The sequence below is a fragment of the Megalops cyprinoides genome, chromosome 3 (assembly GCF_013368585.1).
Source record: "Megalops cyprinoides isolate fMegCyp1 chromosome 3, fMegCyp1.pri, whole genome shotgun sequence".
Lineage (NCBI taxonomy): Eukaryota > Metazoa > Chordata > Actinopteri > Elopiformes > Megalopidae > Megalops > Megalops cyprinoides.
In genome coordinates this window covers 35479316-35498545 of record NC_050585.1, presented here as the reverse complement: position 1 = coordinate 35498545, position 19230 = coordinate 35479316, and the positions used below count along the sequence as shown (strand labels likewise).

The following is a 19230-nucleotide window of genomic DNA, read 5'->3' as shown; positions in this document are numbered from 1 at the left end:
GGCGGCGGTGCTATGCAATTGCCGCGACACGAAAAATCTCAGTTGTTAGCTCACACCACTGATCTTCAGGAGCTTATTTAGCTAGTTAGCTCAGACGTGGGACTCCAGAACAGCCATTCTCGACATATGTGGGGAGAGTCTGGGTGATAGACTTGACCAAAGACCGTCAAGTAGGAAAACCCTGAATTTGTTCTTTGAAATTAAATACATTTTAACGTATTAACCAGCGTTTACAGTAGTTGTTAAACAATTTTATTCCGATGGGACAAACCCCGTTACCATTTTGTTTCTTAAAAACGTTCATATACTGTATAACATCACGGTATCTTGACTCGACAGACAAGACTGTTAGCAAGCTGTCAATTGTTCCGATTCGCCATCCAGCTACAAAGGCAAGTTGCCAATGCACTTTGGCACCGTTTGGATGTTAAAAGGTAGTCCTTAATTTATATCTGGATATATGTCTTCCACATACTTCTATTTATTTCAAATCTAGTTACACATATGTAGACGCGAAAATGGCAGAAGGCTACTTCATCTGTTATAATGAAAAGACGGTTTGGGTATGTTCAACAAAATAATTTTGTCACTCCAGCCCTCTCGAAATCAGGAGTTCCTAAATACATTCCAAAAGCATCAGGATTTATTCTTCTAAATGTTATTTTTTATGGTTACGTTGAACGCCTTCAGCAATACCCCAGCAATGAAAGCTAAGGAATAATTCACGTTTGGTAATTTGATTAGCAGGGTTCAGCTCCCTATCTGATAATGGAAAACACACAGGCATCTGTATAGTTAAATAGGCTAGTGGTATAAAGCAGATTGCATAAGCACCATTTGGAGACAGATGCCATCAGTCGATTTAGTCCTACTGTTCGAGAATAATTGTACCTTATTGAAAAGGTATTTATATCTGGATCCAATGGTTTCAGCGCATGTACAGATGTGAAGTATTTGAAGCTGCTCCAGACTTATTTACACTTCCCTTTGTTCTTCAGTCTGTCTCAGGTGGGCTTTCATTTTTCAACTGAGGGAGACAATGGATGCACTTGCGGGGAATTTCAGACCCTATGCTTCATCCTGAACAATGGCAGTACTTACAGAGGTTAACTTCATTTACATCTTATACTTACATGCCATATCCAATTTATGTTGTCTTTTCATAGATTCACCAAAAATTTCTGTTAAAAGAGCTGCTACTACATGTAACCCCATTCTGCCAATAACCAGCTTCTGTAAGTTTTAAAGGGGTGGAGTTTTTTTAAACTATACTGTTCATGTATCACAAGTTGGTGAGACTTAACATTGCAAGTTTCCCTGTTTGTTTTGCAAAAAATACAGTACAATTATTTACTTACACTTACTTACTTACACTTATTTTCCTTTCAAGAAGTATACTAATGCCCTGCGTTCCAAACCAATGCATAGTTATGTGTCATGAATTAGGAAAGTTGTGGTAAGGTTATGCTTCATGCACCCCAAGTTTTCCCCAATTTAACTCTGACAAAAGTGTAAAGCCCTCCTGTCTGCAAATCCTTCCACATTCTCTAAAATTCCTCAACCAAATACATTTGTGGCTGGGGAAATTTCTGGGTAAGCCTTTATAAATCCTAACCATTTAGTTCCTCAAGGACAATTTAGATGTCCATGTCCAGTAGGGTCTCTTGTCAATATAGTCACTTGCCGAGATAATGCCGAGCCTTTTCCCATAAACAATCCTCATATCCACAAGCAACTGTACAAACCATACAACAGACCAATCATGCACAATTCTTGAATTTATTATAGTTACCCAATAATTCATTTTATACAAAATAGCTGAAATATTGTCAGCCTCTTCATTACAAAAGTGTATAAACTTACATGGAAAAATGATCAAACAAAACAAACAAAAAAAAAACTCAAGAACTAGCTGCTTCATTTTAGCTTTCCCGTAGTGCACACAAAGTGAATTGATGCTTTGTTGACTAAAGCAACAAAATTTATAATTAAAAGAACATGTCAAATACATTAAAATCAGCATTTTCAGTGGCACATGGCTGAAGCTCCGTGCCGGACATGAATTCTTCCAGGAAGTCATCCTTTATTGAACCAAGGCCATTTCCTGTGGGCTGAGAAACCACAGAGCCGATTCCCTCCGGCTGTGCAGCTGAAATGCTCTCCCCCACTGCCTCTGCACCCTCCTGTCCACTAGCCAGCATCAACAGGCCAGTGCTGTCTGGGGACAGGTTGCTTGCAGTTGTGGAGGGAGACAGGAGGTCTGTGAAGAACTGGTCATAGCTGGGACTGTTGCACAGGGAGGTGGTGGAGCTGACAGTGTAGGGGGAGGTAATTTCTGTGCTGTCGGGTCTCTGCAGAGCTTCCGCTTTCCCCTTCCCCAGCAGCTGATCCAGGGCAGCAAGTTTTCTCTTTTTCGCTTTGAGCTTTTTCAAGAGTTTGTGACGCAGGGCACCAGTGCTGTCGAGAGGGACTGCGGTCTGGCTTTTAGCAGTCACAGTAGCTCCTAATGGGCCTCCCACCCTACTCAAGGATTTTTGTGAGTGAAGTGCTGAGGGTTGTGGGCTGCGGGCTTCTATCAATGGTTGCTTGAAGACTGTGTTTTGTGTCCTTGAATCAGTGGGATGATGCTGTTGGTTCCCCTTGGATGACCACTCTGTTTGTATTACAGACCCTCTGGGTTTGAAACCCCCAAACATTTCTGCTGCTTTTGCAGGGAGGACCTTTTCGTCAGCGAGTTTCAGCGCAGGTCTCTGTGACGGGGCAGTGGCGACGCGCTTCGGGGGAATGGGGGTGGACTGGAGGGAGGGATGTCTGCTGAGGAGATTGGACCAGCGAGCGTTGGACACAGCACTACAGTCATGGACCCCAGGTACAGGTGCAGTCCCAGAGGAAGCAGGGACAGCCGTGTCCACGCAAGGCAGATCGGCAGCAGGGGGCATGATGACGGATGGCATAACAATCTCCTCATCGGACGGTGCCTTTCGTTTTCTTGTCAGGCCGGGCCTACTTCCTGTGCTTTGCTCCCTTATGCATTCTGGGGGGCTCTGAGCACTGCTGTCAGCAGCAGCGCACTGAACAGAGCTAGCTTCCACAGCAGCAGACAACCCAGTGTCAGCACTCACAGGCTGACTTACCGCTACGCTCCCGCAGCTGTCTAGCGGCCTGCCCTCTCCGTCCACCTTCACCTCCACAAGCGTGAGCGTGATGATGTCGCTGTGCGACAGGCCCTCGAAGGCATCTAAAAGTGTGGTGGTGCCAATGGAGGCATCTAGGTTAGTGGCAGACGCCATGCCGGTGCCACCATTCACGTCCTCCTCTGTCAATGCATTTAGGATGTACGTGTTATCCTGTGGAAAGGGGAGCGAGAGGTCGTGTTGCTGGGCGCCTGCACTGGTGATGTCCCTCTCCATTGGAGCTTCATTAAGCGCGTGGCCTCCAGGTCGCATCTCCTCTCTTGTCGCCTGGACCTCCCAGAAAACGACGTGGATCTGATCCGCAGGGACAGGCAGGCATTTGTGAGCAATGCATCGTGGGTATTTCAGATCATCAAATTCGAGCCATGATCCTGGTAAAGGAAAATTAAAGTAAAAAAGTGATGAACCTTTACACATTTTTACCTTCTTCTCACACCTGTAGAACACTTCGAAGCACAGTTTTAAATACAGAGTTATAAGTACATCACATCAAAATGACTAAATTACTAAACAAAATACATGGGGTCAAACACCATTGTACTGGAGGCTTAAAGGAGGAATCACCGCTTACCACTGGCATCTCGGACCCATGTAACAAAGTGCTTCAAGTGTTTATCATACTGGATTACAGTGCTGACAACATGATGATTGCCTTGGAAGTCAAACGAGTAAACTGTGACATCATTCTGAGGTAGTCCTTCCACAAAGTGCAGCGCAAACACAGGGGATACTCTGCAAAAAAGATGAATTACACAACACATTATTACATGCATGCATTTCCTCCACATTTTAAATTTATAAGCAATTCCTCCAAATATCTCACAGCAAAGAGAAGCTAAATATAAATACTTAATCAATACTTAACCTGATGTTGTAAATAATAATCACAATGAATCGCACTTGATTTAGTCAACGGAACTGCAGTCATCATGCACAGCAAGTTTTTACATAACAGCAGTAACTGCACAGTGGATGCTGCAAGCTACTTCCACCAAAAGGCATGCAAGTAAGCATTACTGTGCAATACCAGCACATAACGTATCCATCTTTCAGTTACAGACGTGCAGAAGTAGAACAACGTATGCATGCTTTAAGCGGTCCCTTAATCATACCGCACAAACTCTTGGGTGCCCTTCATTTTCTGAGGGGTGGGTCACATAAAATGTGGTAGCTCTACAGTACACAGTGCTATTGGGTTCACACGTTAGCCTGGAGAAAACTGTCATTCCAAAAACAGAAATCAACAAACAATCCACGGTAGCGGGGCGAGATCACCCAGGCAATCCCCTCACCTCTCGAGAAGCATCTTCCGTCGCTGCTGTTTGTGATGACATCGGCTGCACTGCGCTCGATGGACGGCATGAAGCGGGTGCCAGTCAGGCACGACTTGCGTAAAGGTGGTTAAAGTCTTCTCACACCTGTAAGGAGGGAGGAGAGGCAGGGGTCGCGTGTGAACGGGAACCTTAAATATTTCATTTGCTAAACATATTCCTTCTCTCCCTTCCACGATGCCCTCCAGGCAGTCTGCTGGGCAGGTTTCCAGAAAGGATGTGAAATTATATTTTGACTGGTGCCAAGAAAAGAAAAACTGCAAGGTTTTGCTTATTTTAACCCCAGCCTAAATCCTTAATGCACTCAGCTCCCAGTAGGGGGAATTAAAAATGTTACTATAATGTTTATTAAAGAAGACAAACTAGAACTAATAACATATTGAGGTAAAGCCTGAGTATTTAGTACGGCAAACCCATAGTACAGCTTCTTAAGTTCCAAAACTGTTCAAAACTCTTCCAAAAGTAACAGACTGTATAACAGTGGCTTAAACTCGAGCCTCTATATGGAGAGGTGTAGATTCTTTAACAAGCTGTGCACCTCTAAATGCGAGTCCTACCTGTTGTTGAAGGTGTGGCCACATGCTGCACACTCAAAGTCCCAATGGAAAGCGTGTTGGAACAGGTCTTCAGCACGAGGGTCCAGCCGGAGGAAGAGGGGCAGGGCAAAGACAGGGGTCTCCCTCTCTCCTGCAGGTGCACAACACAACAGTGTCTAAAGCACATGCTCACAGGTAAACCAGGCCCCATACCATGGTAAAGGAGATGTTCAGTTGAATGAGACCTTAGCAAAACATGAACACATTGTGTTCCATACTATCTGTAATATGATGAAATCAAAGCTCAAAATGCATACAAATATTTGTATGTTTATATACTTCTACATACAAATCTCAGCATAAATACTTAGGCACTGTGGCATGTACTGTGTAATAGGTTTGGGAAAAAGGGAACAGAGAACCACAAGATTAAAATAACAGCCTTCTGACCTGTGGGGCAATACATACATAATCAAGTCCCTCTCACTGCTTTGCTGAATAGAAAAAAATTTCATGGAAACCCTCACTCTGCAGCTCTTTTCCAGCATCAAACCTATCACTTTAGCCTGTTTTACCACAAGGCTCACTCTGACACAACAATAAGTTTGTTCATCAATCCAACGTTTTCATTTTCTATATTTTTCCAACAAGACACAGATGATGCAACTGCATGTCTGTTCTATACACAATTTAAAATCAAGAATGAGCTTAATTTACCAAGTTTGCAGTGCAGTTTGGGTTCAAGGAGCTTGAAGGAAGACATTCGGAGATCCTCCATTTCTCTCTCTGCCTGGTGAAGGATATCTGATGGAACCTTGACCGCCCCATCTGTAAATAAAAACGAGATTCTCACTTTAAAACAAGTACTAAAAAGCACCAAAATACACTTACTTGATTAAAATGACTATTAATAAATAAGTAGAAACTGAGTTTCAGAATGAACCTTCAACATCAATTTGTTCGTTTGCTTTCATGACATCACAAGCTTTGTTGTATCTGTCACACAGCTTCTGCACAGGTGACCTGTCCCCAGGTAGACTAGCAGCATGCTCCATCAGAGTTCGGCAATGCAGCAGTGCCACTAACAAGGTGTCCAGCCAACAAAGATTATGCTCATTCCTCCAGAAAAGATGGGATGGAGAAGCAACCAGTTCTACAAGTCCACCTTGATGCTCCACCAACATCCTCACTTCCTGTTCAGCTGAGGACTCCGCTTCCTGCTCCACCTTCTGCCTCACTTCATTCGCGACTGAAGGCTCCTCTCCCTGCTCCACTATTAGCCTCACTTCCTGCACAGCTGTGGGCTCCACTTCTTGCTCCACTTCATGTCTCACTTCCTGCTCGGCAGACTCCTCCTCTTCCTGCTCCACCTTCAGCCTCACTTCCTGCACAGCGGAGGACCACTCTTCCTGCTCCACTTTCAGCCTCACTTCCTGCTCCACTATTAGCCTCACTTCCTGCACAGCTGTGGGCTCCGCTTCTTGCTCCACTTCATGCCTCACTTCCTGCTCGGCAGACTCCCCCTCTTCCTGCTCCACCTTCAGCCTCACTTCCTGCATGGCAGAGGACCCCTCTTCCTGCTCCACTATTAGCCCCACTTCCTGCACAGCTGCGGGCTCTGCTTCTTGCTCCACCTTCAGCCTCACTTCTTGCTCGACTGCAGGCTCCTCTTCCTGCTCAACTGAAGGTTCCTCTTGCTGTGCCACTATTAGCCTCACAGCCTGATCAGCAGAGGACTCTGCTTCCTGCTCCACCTTCAGCCTCACATCCTGCTCAAGTGAAGACTCTGCTTCCCGCTCCACCGAGGGCCCAACTTCCTGCTCCACCACGGGCCTCACTTCAATCTTTGGAAAACTCAGCTCTCTGGTCTCTGAACCTGCTTCATCTGGTTTTTTTGTGGAGCCAGTGTGCTCCACATTATTGGGGAGACTGGGAGAGTCCGATTCTTGACTGTCATCATTGTCCCTGAGTGACAAAGCCTGCTGTGACAAGCCATTGTGGCTCTGATCCACACTGGAAGGGCTGCACACCAGGCTATTGGCACACTCAACATCTCCTGTCTTCTGGCACTTGAGGACAGGAACAGGGTGTCCTTCACAAGGGCTGCAGGGGCTTTTCTCCTTCCCATTAGCTTTACTCTCTCCTGTGGTAATGCTGTTAAAAATTTCTTCCAAGGGATTGTTCAAGAAGGGAAACAGGCACTAAAAACAGAAAAAAAACATATCAGCGTTATATAGACAAAACAAGATGAAGTTCAGAGCGCATACACTTCTGCGGAAACATCTTAGAGATCATACACTTTAATTCTTGAAAAGAGTTTCTAGTGAAATATTAAGTTCCCAAATTACAGATAAAAATGGATGAACACAGACAGAGGGTCCAAAATTGGAAAATCTATGATTGTCCAACCACAAGCTACATATGACAATGCAATTCAAATTCTACCGCAGGAAGACTGGGCTTACTAACTACCTAGCCTTGGTCTGAGAAGGATTTAAAGTTTTCCCTTTACCATGTCTGTCACGTTGCATTTTTTTTTTTTTTTTTTTTACAGCTGGCTCTACTATCACCTTAACTCACCAAGAAGACTACATGCAGTGTGGAAAATAACGGTGTTTCTAGAGCAGAAAACTGGGTAAAATACCTTGATACCTTGACCGCTACTACAGTACCGACAGTAGAGGCGCTTACATATGTGGTGTTCTAATAAGGACACCAAACAGTGGGGCTTAAGGAATTTTAACAAACCATTTATGGAGGCACGCAAATTTTAAAAATTAATGGAAAAAAATCGGTAAGCTAGCTAAAATATGAAGATGGTCTGGTCTTCAATTTTTTTTTTTGAAATATAGCTTGTAAAAATGTTAAGCTGTATTGCTGAACTGGAAAATGAAGTCATATTCAGTTGATGAGATGCTAAAATTAATCCATAATGTAGCAAGGCAGTTCCAGCAGTTTCTACACAATGACTAATCTTACTGAGTTTAAGTCATAAAAACTAAAATACATTAAGAAAACTGCTGCACATTTAAGACTTGCTTTTCAAATGATAGTACGTCACAATTGTTGTGAAAGTAATTTCCATTTCTTGGTTTAACTCTAGAGAACCTAATAATTCATTTGACAGCTATGATAATGTGGAACCTGGAACTCTGGGCCATCCCAAAGTGCCCAAGGAGAACAAGGCATGCCAAAGTTTTCTTTACTGATGAGTGCTGTCACTCACCTGTGGGTTTGTGCAGAGTGTGATCGACTCCTGGAAGTTGATGCGGTATGAACGAAGGGTATAAATCTGGCCATTGGCAGCACAACAAGGGCAGTTCTCCACCAGGGAAGCCCTTTCTGCAGTCTAGGAAAATAGAACTGGACACTGCATTAACAGCATTAACAAGAACAAGCAAGAGGCCCGCGGGCAAGACCGCCATCCAGGAAACCACCACACACAGACAATCTCAACACTTGAGTTTCAACACCTCAGTTGTCAGAGGAGCCATGTCAGAGTATCAGCAATTTCATACAGGACTGACAGCCCAACAAGACACACTGCACTTTTCATTGGCAGAAATTAAAATCTTAAATATTTAATATGCATTTTAATTAATCTTAATTGACCATGGTCTGAAATGTCTGTAACTTCACCTCGCTGATAATTTCACATACAAATTTTTAATATGAGCTGGTAATGCATTTGAACTTAGTTTTAGTTGCTCTGGTTACTTTTAATAACAGTAAAAACATATTTGACAGATACACCCATGAAACTAGATTGCCCTTGGAGTGTGTGTCAATATAATCCAACAAACCACTTCTCAGTCAGATTTCATGAATATTATTATTACCCTGTTAGGAACGTGAACGAGTAGGTGCCTTTCACACCTGCCCTTCGTGTGTTCCAATACAACAGCTTGCCACACATGTACTCACACAGCAACACCCGGTAACATTGTACAATCTTTCGCCTTTTTAATAAGTGACTTCCGTTTCAGGTTGTAATATTTAAATTGTGTCTTCTTCGCAAGCAGACTAATAAAGAAGTGTTTTAAAGTTGAGATCCAATTATCATTATTTTGTAGTTTTCTCGAATTAGCTTTGCACAAGTGACAAGAGAGAGAGAGAACTGAGCTCAACTGACTTTTCCCAAATACCCCGCCAGTGGGGTAGGTACCCCAGAATCAGTGTCTTCGCCGCTCATTAGCGAATCTCTTGGGTCCAATGTTGTCCGCGGCCATGCGCTACACACTCCCCCTGTCACTGGAGCCAGGCTCACCTTCACACGTGCTACAGGACAAAACAAGTAAAGCAATTAAAACCGGATTACTATACCATTGAATAAGTGCGATACACATAGATAAGTCAGCTATGTACAGAGAGCTAGCTAAGTTTGCAAAATCAGATGGACAACATTTCTAAGTACCGTTACGAGTAACACAGTACTTTTAACATACAGCACACTGTTCAATGTGCTAGGCAAAATATCATCTTCAGTGTAACCGTAGTGATCAATAATCAGCACTGACTCCCTTAATAATTACTAGCTACCTGGCTACAAATAAACACTGTAAAGATAGCAGCAACCAGCTAGCTAAACATCGTGTTCAAAAAGTCAATCACTTACTCAACGTTAGCTAAATATCAGTTGTTTGAGGTGGGTTAGAGTAGGTAAGACGAAACAAATATACATTGCACGCCATGTACTGGAAGAGCAATGTTAAACTCGCTAGCTTCATGCATTAAAAGAACCTATAACCGTAGATCGAGCTGGCGAAGGACCCGTTTACCCTTATGTGGCTAACGCTAGCTGTCTAGTTTGCTAAAGAGGGAGCGTCAGAATTGCGTATTAGCACAACGTTCGTTAGACAGCTAGTAGCTTACTATATAAACGTAGCTCAACAGTAAAACTCAAAGAGCATACCTCTCCATCGAGTTTATGATACAAAGAAGTAGAATAGCTCACAGCAAATCCATTTGAAACTTGCCCATTGAACCTTCTGCACCGGCCGCTAACCCTCCATGTGCCTTTGCGTACACCCAACGTTATATTTCCGGTTGTGCAGCAAAGATTATCTTCCCCATACAGAAACATAGACGAAGAGCTAGATGAATGGTCATCAATTATCACAAAATTATTGTCTGCGCAGGATACAAATAGAAATTCCGCCGAAAAGCAGATGGGTTATTAAATTTCTTTAAAATATATACATTTTAGTATATATTTAATAACATTTATTAAACATATATAAAATCTATTAATCAATGTTATCGATATTATTAATCGCATCATGTCGGCTAAACGATTAATATATATATATATATATATATATATATATATATATATATATATATATATATATATATATATATATATATATATATTAATAAGAGCATTTGTATGAAAACAATCGTGAAAACAAGCTGTAAGTTTTAGATTTTGGCTTCTTGACAGGGTCACTACTGTTTACGTTTTAATACAATATTATTATTATTAATAAAATGTTTTTATAAGAACAGAAAACAGTAGTAAAGATTTTCCAGTATATAATTGTCTCTGAAGACTGCAAAAAAATAAAATAAAATAAAATAAATAAATAAATTATGTCCACAAAAGTTGAATGTAATACTTTCCACTGTAGTGTCCATTGTTAATAAATTGACTGAAGGCCACTGGTACAGCGCACCCCTGCCAGGAGGAGGATGCTAGTGCATCTTGCCATTACGACAAGTGGCTCAGGAACAAACACGGACCGAAGAGAACAGATGAAGATCTCATAAAGAATCGTCAGGGTACATAGTGTGAAAAATGCCATTTCAAGTCACATATATGAATGTAGCAGGCATGGGTTGCATAGAAGAAGCATTTCCTGAAGGCAAAACACAAAACAAGGCACCCTGAGTCTGACAAAGTACATTTGAATTACAACTGGAATCATATGTCATGGATACAGTGAAAATGTAGATCAGTATGGGTGATTCATATATAGTTTTTGGTTGAAGTTCACAAAGAAAGCCAAAAGACCAAGAACCCCCCCCCCCCCCCCCCCCCCCACACACACACACACACACACACACAGACACACACACACGTAGATATAAATATATATTACAGACAGTAAAATCCATGTCAGAGGAGGATCTATAAAACATTAAGTGGTGCAAGTATTTAAATAATGTGACACTCGAGTTTCAGAACAAAGCTGAATACTTGTAGTCAGTGCTGATTTCGCTTTGTGCAACGCTATTAAGATTAAAGTATTCTGTTTCTAGCAGAAAATGGTTCAATACATGAATTTTCAAAAATGCCAGCGAAATCGCCGGTTTACAACCTTTATTAGTGGAGTTAATAAAACGGCACGATAGGCTATTAATTGTGTGGTTTCTATAGTTAAACCGTGAAGATAATTCTATTATTCCATGTTTTGTTTCTTAAAAAATATTACCTTCACGTGCCTGTAACATAGGTTACTGTGTGGGGCTGTGAGTGGTAATAGAAACAACTTTAATTCAATGCCTGTATTTTGACAACTATATGTTGTGGGGGTTTTTTTGTCACGCAAATCCGCTTTTATCCGTTGGGAGCGTTCCATCAAGCACCTGTAAGGATTACCGGGTACTCTTCATGTAAACGTCATATAGGCTAGCCTATTGTTCTGTCTTTCATATTAAGGCAAATATGAGAGAGGAGCTACACTATCGTCAGTTTAAGTGTTTTTGACACCGAGGCACACTATGGGTCTTTATAGGCCTGTATATGCATTTACCAATAGGCTACATTTTCGTTTAGAAGAGAATAGTCGACCGTGCAGCGATAGGTCACTCAGAAATAACAGAAGCAACAAGTTAAAACTCAGTAGTGTATGTTATTGTTCCTTAAGGCATTTCACTACTTATAAAACTGTGAACAAAATCTGGACATATGAATATAAGTAATACTGAAATGGTCCCAACAGTAATTAGAGCCGTGTCAGAGCTACTGTAGACTGCATATGGATGCAAAATGCATCTCCATGTGTGTAAGACGAAAATGAAAAAGACACTGAAAATAAGTGTATATTATTAAAAACTATTTAGTTTGTCTCTAGATCACACTAGACAGGTAGAGAAGCGCCGATGATACCAATTTCGGAACTAATTCTGGAACTAGTGGTGGCTCAATGCGGTTTATGTGCTATGAATGCTGTTTATTGGTAGCCATAATCAAACAGAATGTCGAATCAGCCATTTCTATGTATTCCTATTATCAATTAGTCAGATTTTCCGTAGTTTGGCCGGGGGAGCCTGATCCATCTTTATTTTGGCCATTCTTACTGAGTCAACTCCAGCAAAGCTGTCACTAATGCATTTCCAATGTAAACAATTGAAGGTAGACAGGTTATCTATAAGGATCAATATCTCATGTTTAATCATCTCAGTTACTCGTCTGTAGTTCTTATATTAGTATACCAAGCAACTACGTACATTTCCCTCGACTAAATGTGCGTAAAACATTCATTTTAACTCAAATTAAAAAATATAATTATTTGCAAATAAAGATAACGTTGATCATGGTGAGCATGCTATGGTGGTATTTGAACTTGCTGTAAATCGCCCACATTCTTTGGAATATCATTCGGATAAGATTTTCTCGTTCGCTATAACGCTACACATTCCCTCATTCATTTAATACCATGTGTGCAATACACAGAACTCAGTACTATAGCAAACACAGTACACTATCTAGCAGCAGCCCGCCTGAAGCCGAAGTCTGAAACATTTTTCGTATAAACGCGCCATTTAAAACTTTGGTGACGTTTCTCAAAAGAGAACCAATAAAATCGTGTCTCTGATTAGGACAATGGAAAGGCAGTGTCGAATCAGATAAGCTGGAGAGTTGGCGGTAGCCAATGGGATGCGAGCCCCACCGAGAGTAATGTTACAGAACCGAGGACCTAGTGAGAAGACTGCGTATTGCTATTGCTCCCACATACAGCCATTGCAGTGTATTGAGATACAGCGACAGCCCTCGGTAAGTATTACAGACAGAAATTTGAAAGTGTGGGTAAGTAAATGAAACGAAGAAAAAAGATATCATATTAATACGAAAATACAGATAATGTTTTGATATAAAAATGGAGATATTGGCGAGATTTTTTAACGGATGGAAACGTCAAAACAACATTTTATTAACTAGCTACCAAACGTTAGCAGGCATTAGCTAGCCGCTCATTGTGAAAATAGAAAATAAAAAATGCCTCCATCACATTTTCCTCAGTAAACCTTATTTTCTCCCAATGCAAATAATTTGTTTTATCATAGACCACTTATTTACACAGCCTCAGTTCAAGTGATAGCTTGGTTATTCGTTTAAAAAAGCTTATGTTAAGCGGACGGCAAGATTGCGTACAAACAAGGTCCGTGGCATAGCTCGCTAGCTAGCCATTGCAGTGTATTCCAAGACCGAGAAGCCTGTCATGTGAAGACATGGGAGTGCGAGAAATGTCTAGCGAAATGAAAAATTTGAAAGAAGAAAATATCATCCGAGTACATTTTGAAAAAAATATGTAGCTACATGCTGTTTTGGACGATTTGGAGATTAGGAGAAAAATTACCTCAGGATCTGCGCTTTACTGTAATGGCTGACTGTACTTGCATAGGAAACAAGGCTGAGCCAGTAGGGGAGCCTGCGATCCGAGCGCAGTTCGGTTCAACTTTTTTAAACCGTGTTTTGTCCCAAAATGGGTCGCAAAGATTGGTATTTTGAACTAGAAAAAGAAAATTCCATCTTCCTTCTTTAAAATGATAGTTTTTTGATATTTTTCTGAAAATGTTAAAGGTTTGAAATCGTAGAATAAAAAGAGGTGGGTATCTCGGTCGGTCTGCCCTCTATTGCATGCAGTGTAATGGCTGTGCATTGACACAAAGAGAAGGAGCCATATTCTCTGTGTTAGTAGATGAAGACAAGCGGCCATTCCGAGCTCATAGGAAACTAACTCAATACAACCCGCACATAGACATAGTACAGACCCAGTGTATTACTATACACCGGGGCTAGTGTATTGAGATCCTCGAAGTAAAAAATAGTCAGGAAGACTGGCTTTCGTAACATATTTGTGGAATAAAAAATCGAACAGGAAGGCGGGTGGAGACATTTGAAGGGGACTTTCTTTCATGAAGAAGGCTTTCTCACAAAATGGAAGAAGAAATATTGCTGTCGTTGTTGACCTCCTTTTCCTCAACAAGAGCCTATGCGCCATTACTATCTAGCTAGCTTTACAGCTATGCACAGTCAAATAGCTGTAATTTAATGGGGAATACGGTCGAAATGGCTAATGTTGGTTGAATTTTATACGTTTTGTAGAATCGTGTTTAGAATAATAAAAGGGGAGGATGTACATGTTTTTGTCATTTTTGGCACATTTGGATTTTCATAGTTTTAATACGTTTTCCCCACCATAATAACAATGCATTTATAACACAATCAACTGTTTAAAGGTGAAAATCTTTAAAATAGTCTGGGAAGGCGGTTTTTTTTCCTTTTTATTTTTTTTGCTTTTTTCTAGCTTTTGTATTTCGTAAGCTTAGAAAACATTGAGGTGCCTGTTTCTATAAGACACTGGCTAAGCTGGCAAACTTCGAAAATATAAACGAAGTATTTTTGAGTTTCTGGCCTTTTATATCGCTAGTTCGTTAGCTAGTTAGCATACTAGCTCAGTTAGCAGCTTGGCTACATCCTGTAAACAAGAAAGCTAAAACGAGGATGTGATCGTTTTATTTAAACGTTGAAAACATCTTGATTTTATCAAATACTGTTTGTTGGATGAGGCCACTATTCTATCACTTGTCTACGGCGGGGGTAACGTTAAATACTCAACGTGAGTTAGGGCGCATCGATATTTTGTCACACGAAAATGAGAGCCTTTTTTACTTATTGTTTACCAGAAACTTCAGAACCGGACGTGTTTAGGGAGCTGCGTTTACCGTGGTTAGTTTTTCTGTACCGAAGCCAAGACGGGGAACGGAAAAGTCTCAAAGGATCAAGCTTAGGAATTAGCAATATAAGCGGCAGTTCATTACGCTCTTGAATAATTTTCATACGTACGCTGTGCACCTATGGTAGGGTTGGTGGGACAGACAGAACTTAGAAATGGAGGAAGATTCGTAATACCATAAGATGTTGTTGGAATGACGTGTAAATCTCATGAGGTACACTCTTGTTTTGCAGATATCTGTAATAAAATGGGTAAAGATCCAGCGAAGCCAAGAGGCAAAATGTCCTCATATGCCTACTTCGTGCAGACTTGCCGGGAGGAGCATAAGAAGAAACACCCCGAGGCTTCGGTCAACTTCTCCGAGTTCTCCAAGAAGTGTTCTGAGCGATGGAAGGTAGGAAATCATTGATGAAAGCCCAGTACATTATAGTATTTTATTTGGATGTCAATTGAATAATTGTGTTTACTGTTATTGTAGCAGGCAGTTAGACTGTCAGGTTAGTAAATTCTCTTTTTGGTGATGTGGGTATGTTGTTGTTATATTTATTATCTGTAAATCTGTATTGTAGACCATGTCTGCCAAAGAAAAGGGCAAATTTGAAGATTTGGCAAAACTGGACAAGGTTCGTTATGAGAGGGAGATGAAAAACTATATCCCACCCAAGGGTGAGAAGAAGAAGCGGTTTAAGGACCCCAATGCTCCCAAAAGACCCCCGTAAGTACTGCAGTAAGCAAAGGTTACATGAAAACACTGTCAAAGAAATGTGACTAATTGATGACATAGCATTGGTAGAATCTGCGATGACATGCTTAAATTTGCATATGTTTCTTTCAGATCGGCGTTCTTCATCTTCTGTGCTGACTTCCGCCCGAAGGTCAAAGGAGAAACACCTGGGCTGTCCATTGGGGATGTCGCCAAAAAACTGGGGGAGATGTGGAATGGCACTTCTGCTGAAGACAAACAGCCATATGAGAAAAAGGCTGCCAAGCTGAAGGAGAAGTATGAAAAGGTAAAGTGAAGCAGGAGATGCTAATTGAACTGTCATGTGTTAGGTTAGGAGGGTATAGGCTAGGGTATAGTACAAGCCATTACCTTTAATGAGAGAGGTTGTTAGAACAGACTGTGGTGTTGCAGGGGTGGACATTTTTATTATTTTTAATATTCTCTTTGTGACATGGTGTATGTGGGTTGCAAAATCAATCGGCTATCCAAACTTATCTCCTAGCGATTTCAATCTGTCAGTTCCCCTGTAACATGTAATGTGTGAACTGGGAATAAATGGTGGTCTTGAGTTTTAAGCCATTGTAAAACTCTTGACATTCTCTTGATCTTTTACAGGACATCGCTGCATACCGTGCAAAGGGCAAAATTGATTCTGGCCCCAAGAAGGCCGTTGCTAAGGTGGAGAAGGCCAAGAAGAAGAAGGAAGAGGATGATGATGATGACGACGATGAAGATGATGATGAGGATGATGATGAGGAGGAGGAGGAGGATGAGGATGATGAATAAATCAGTTACTCGTAGAGCTTAGATTTCTTGTTAATAAAGCATTTAACCCCCCTGTACACACTTCACTTAAAAAAAGATTAGAAACAAAAACTAAAAAAAAAAAAAGTAAGGCTGTGTATATGATATGTTTTTAAGCTGTACAGTTTTTTTTTCTCTCCTTTTCTTTTTGTATAGTTAACACTACAAAAGTGTCATCTGTGTTCCTTTTTTTCCTTTTTTGCAGTGGTAGTTCTTAAGCCATTATCCTTGCCTGGTACAGTTTAAGGGGGTTGTAAAACGGCTTGGAGGCAGTGGGTTTCCTAGTGGTGCACAGCACACAATCTAGTTTTATGTGAGGTTGTAGTTCTTTCCCAGATGTATTTGTTTTTTTATTACGTATTATCATTTTTAAATTTTGCCGTATCATAAGGTTCTTTTACTGTACTTTGAATACCACTCTGTAATTGCAAGAATAAGAAAATGCAGCTGTTTTGTTGACATTCTGAAATGCTTCTGAAGTAAATAAACCCTTTTTTTTTAAAACGTGTATTGGTTTTGAACATTCCGGGACTTAGAACTTGGGTGACATGTTAAAAAGAGGCTGGTGTATTAACTCAATCAACACATTTAGCCTGAAGAAAAAGAGGACTATCATAAGAGATTAATGGGGAAAAAAATGAAAGAATAGTGTGCACTGAACTGTGAGGACTACAACATGTTTGCTTATACAATATTGTTTGTAAATCAGTTACAATACATTTTAATAGGCTAGAAGGAAGTGTGTTCTGCTGTCAGACTGGTACAAATTTTGCCTTTATCAGTGCTGTTGGAATTGGGAGCTGTGGGAGAAAAATATGGCCAGATGTGCTGCAAAGGGGAGACAGGCTCCTCTTGACTGTGCAGCCTTTCAATCTCCCAGACAGGCTGTGTTCAGTGAAAGAAGGTGGTGAGTCATAACCGTTTGCTACCTTTTTATACAACTTCATTGTGCTGCTAGAAAGGAAAGCTTCAGAGCACATTTATGTCTCACGCATGTGAACACTAGGCCTTTCTTGTTTGTGCTTTCTTCAGAAGGAGGTATGTGATATAGTAACATTCCAGACCAAAAAACAAGACTTGAGTATTAAAGATGGTGTATTTTGCAGAATTCAGTATTGCCGTACCAAGACATTGACATTAGTATCACAAAATACAAACACAATACGGTGTTTGTTTGAACCATACAAAGTACGCAAAGGAGGTTATTCATAAATTATTTTTTCCAACATACCATTCGTACCATTTTTTTAAAAAAATTCATATTTAAGGTACACACAAGTTAACTTACTGTGTATGTCATTTTGAATAATTTCAATTATCAACCAGCATCTAATTATTTCCTTCAATGGAGCTGTTCAAAGAAAAATCTCAATCAAAAATTCAAATGTGATGCTTCACAATGGGCATCACTGAGCATTCAGAACTGAGTTCTGTTAGCCCTTGAACAGAGATTCAAAACTCTTGTTGAAAATGCTACTTTTTCCACACAATTTTGATCATTTTAAGAAAGAAAGAATTGTTCTGAAAAGTGTGAGTTTATCAACGGATTTGGGACTTTTGATTATTTCTTTATGTATAAGTTGAGTGAAAACCAAAATCAACAATTTCCATCAGGAGGAAAAGCTTATTTTTTGGATAGTTTTCTGTTTCCTCATTCACTCTGTTTGAACTTGGCTGGTTAAAGGGCCACTTTCCTTCACCAGCTGTTAAGGCAGTTCTTGACTTGATACCCTTCTACATGAGCAGTCCTAAACATAGGTACATAATGCATATCATCAGAGATATTTCATATCATTTGATTAGATTTTGTTTTTAAAGAGCATATTTATTTTTTTATTGTGTGTTTAGAATTTCTCAGTTAAACCACTATTTAACACCTGCATTAGGTACATAAAATGCAATAGGACCACTCTATGTAAAGCAAGTCTTAAATTTGTCAATTTGCATTTTACACAGAAATTGATTGTACCCTGTGAAGCTATGCACACATCATACGTGGTTAGTCCCTCAACACCTATCATGGCCCTTATACCTCTGGATTGAGAATGTCTCAGTGATTTCTTCTTTGGGACAGATTAGGACATGATGAAATTTTAGACCAGTCACATTGGAACATGGAACATTTTTGTGAATCCTTTCTCTTTATCACTAGATATCACTAGATTTTAGGGCTGTTAAAATTAGATCTGCGTAGGATCAGAAACTATAATCAGATTTTGCATTAGAGACACAGTATTGAACTTGTAGAGGAAAACAGTTTGAAAACTCTGTTTTAAAATATTCTGAACATATAATTCTTGTAATGTAATATATGTCTGCGGTAGCATTTAAATTTTATTTTGACTGCAACCAATCAAGCCTCGCTCATTGTGCCCTTTAGAGTACACAGTACACTGGGCACAATGTGACAATTGAGCAATCGTACCACTACTTTTCATGCTAAGCGATATCATGTTTGAATAGCTGGGGGAGGCGCAGAGTAGCAAACAATGGCAGAGCACCACGTGGCTGCCCTGTGCAGTGGAATATGCTCTCAGCTGTTGATTTTGCGGACTGTGGACTAGTATTTGGACATTAGTGCAGAGTCTCAGACAAAACCGTGACCACAACATGCCTCATATCTCTCCTAATCTGAGCCACCTGCTGTTCATTTTCACAAATTGCACAGAAAAGGAGTCA

At 40.6% G+C, this 19230-nt stretch overlaps 2 protein-coding genes across 4 annotated transcripts; one reads left to right on the top strand and one right to left on the bottom strand.

The window, feature by feature from the left end:
* Nucleotides 1-1893: 1893 nt before the first annotated feature.
* uspl1 (ubiquitin specific peptidase like 1) lies at nt 1894-10084 on the bottom strand. Of its 3 annotated transcripts, none has more exons than XM_036524958.1 (9): nt 10016-10084; nt 9194-9339; nt 8288-8410; nt 6005-7262; nt 5779-5889; nt 5083-5212; nt 4487-4612; nt 3766-3926; nt 1894-3565 (listed from the first exon to the last, which is right to left on the bottom strand). In XM_036524958.1, the coding sequence occupies exons 2-9, from the start codon at nt 9251-9253 to the stop codon at nt 1989-1991; spliced, it is 3546 nt and encodes a 1181-aa protein (XP_036380851.1). In that variant the 5' UTR covers nt 9254-9339; nt 10016-10084; the 3' UTR covers nt 1894-1988. The 3 variants fall into 3 exon arrangements, with proteins under 3 accessions (XP_036380851.1, XP_036380850.1, XP_036380852.1); XM_036524957.1 differs by having other exon boundaries at nt 9974-10082; XM_036524959.1 differs by lacking the exon at nt 10016-10084 and adding an exon at nt 9677-9872.
* A 2902-nt stretch (nt 10085-12986) lies between these two features.
* hmgb1a (high mobility group box 1a) lies at nt 12987-16604 on the top strand. Its single transcript, XM_036524328.1, has 5 exons — nt 12987-13060; nt 15257-15417; nt 15593-15738; nt 15859-16033; nt 16363-16604. Exons 2-5 carry the CDS (start codon nt 15271-15273, stop codon nt 16531-16533), a joined length of 639 nt encoding a protein of 212 aa, XP_036380221.1. The 5' UTR covers nt 12987-13060; nt 15257-15270; the 3' UTR covers nt 16534-16604.
* Nucleotides 16605-19230: the final 2626 nt, after the last annotated feature.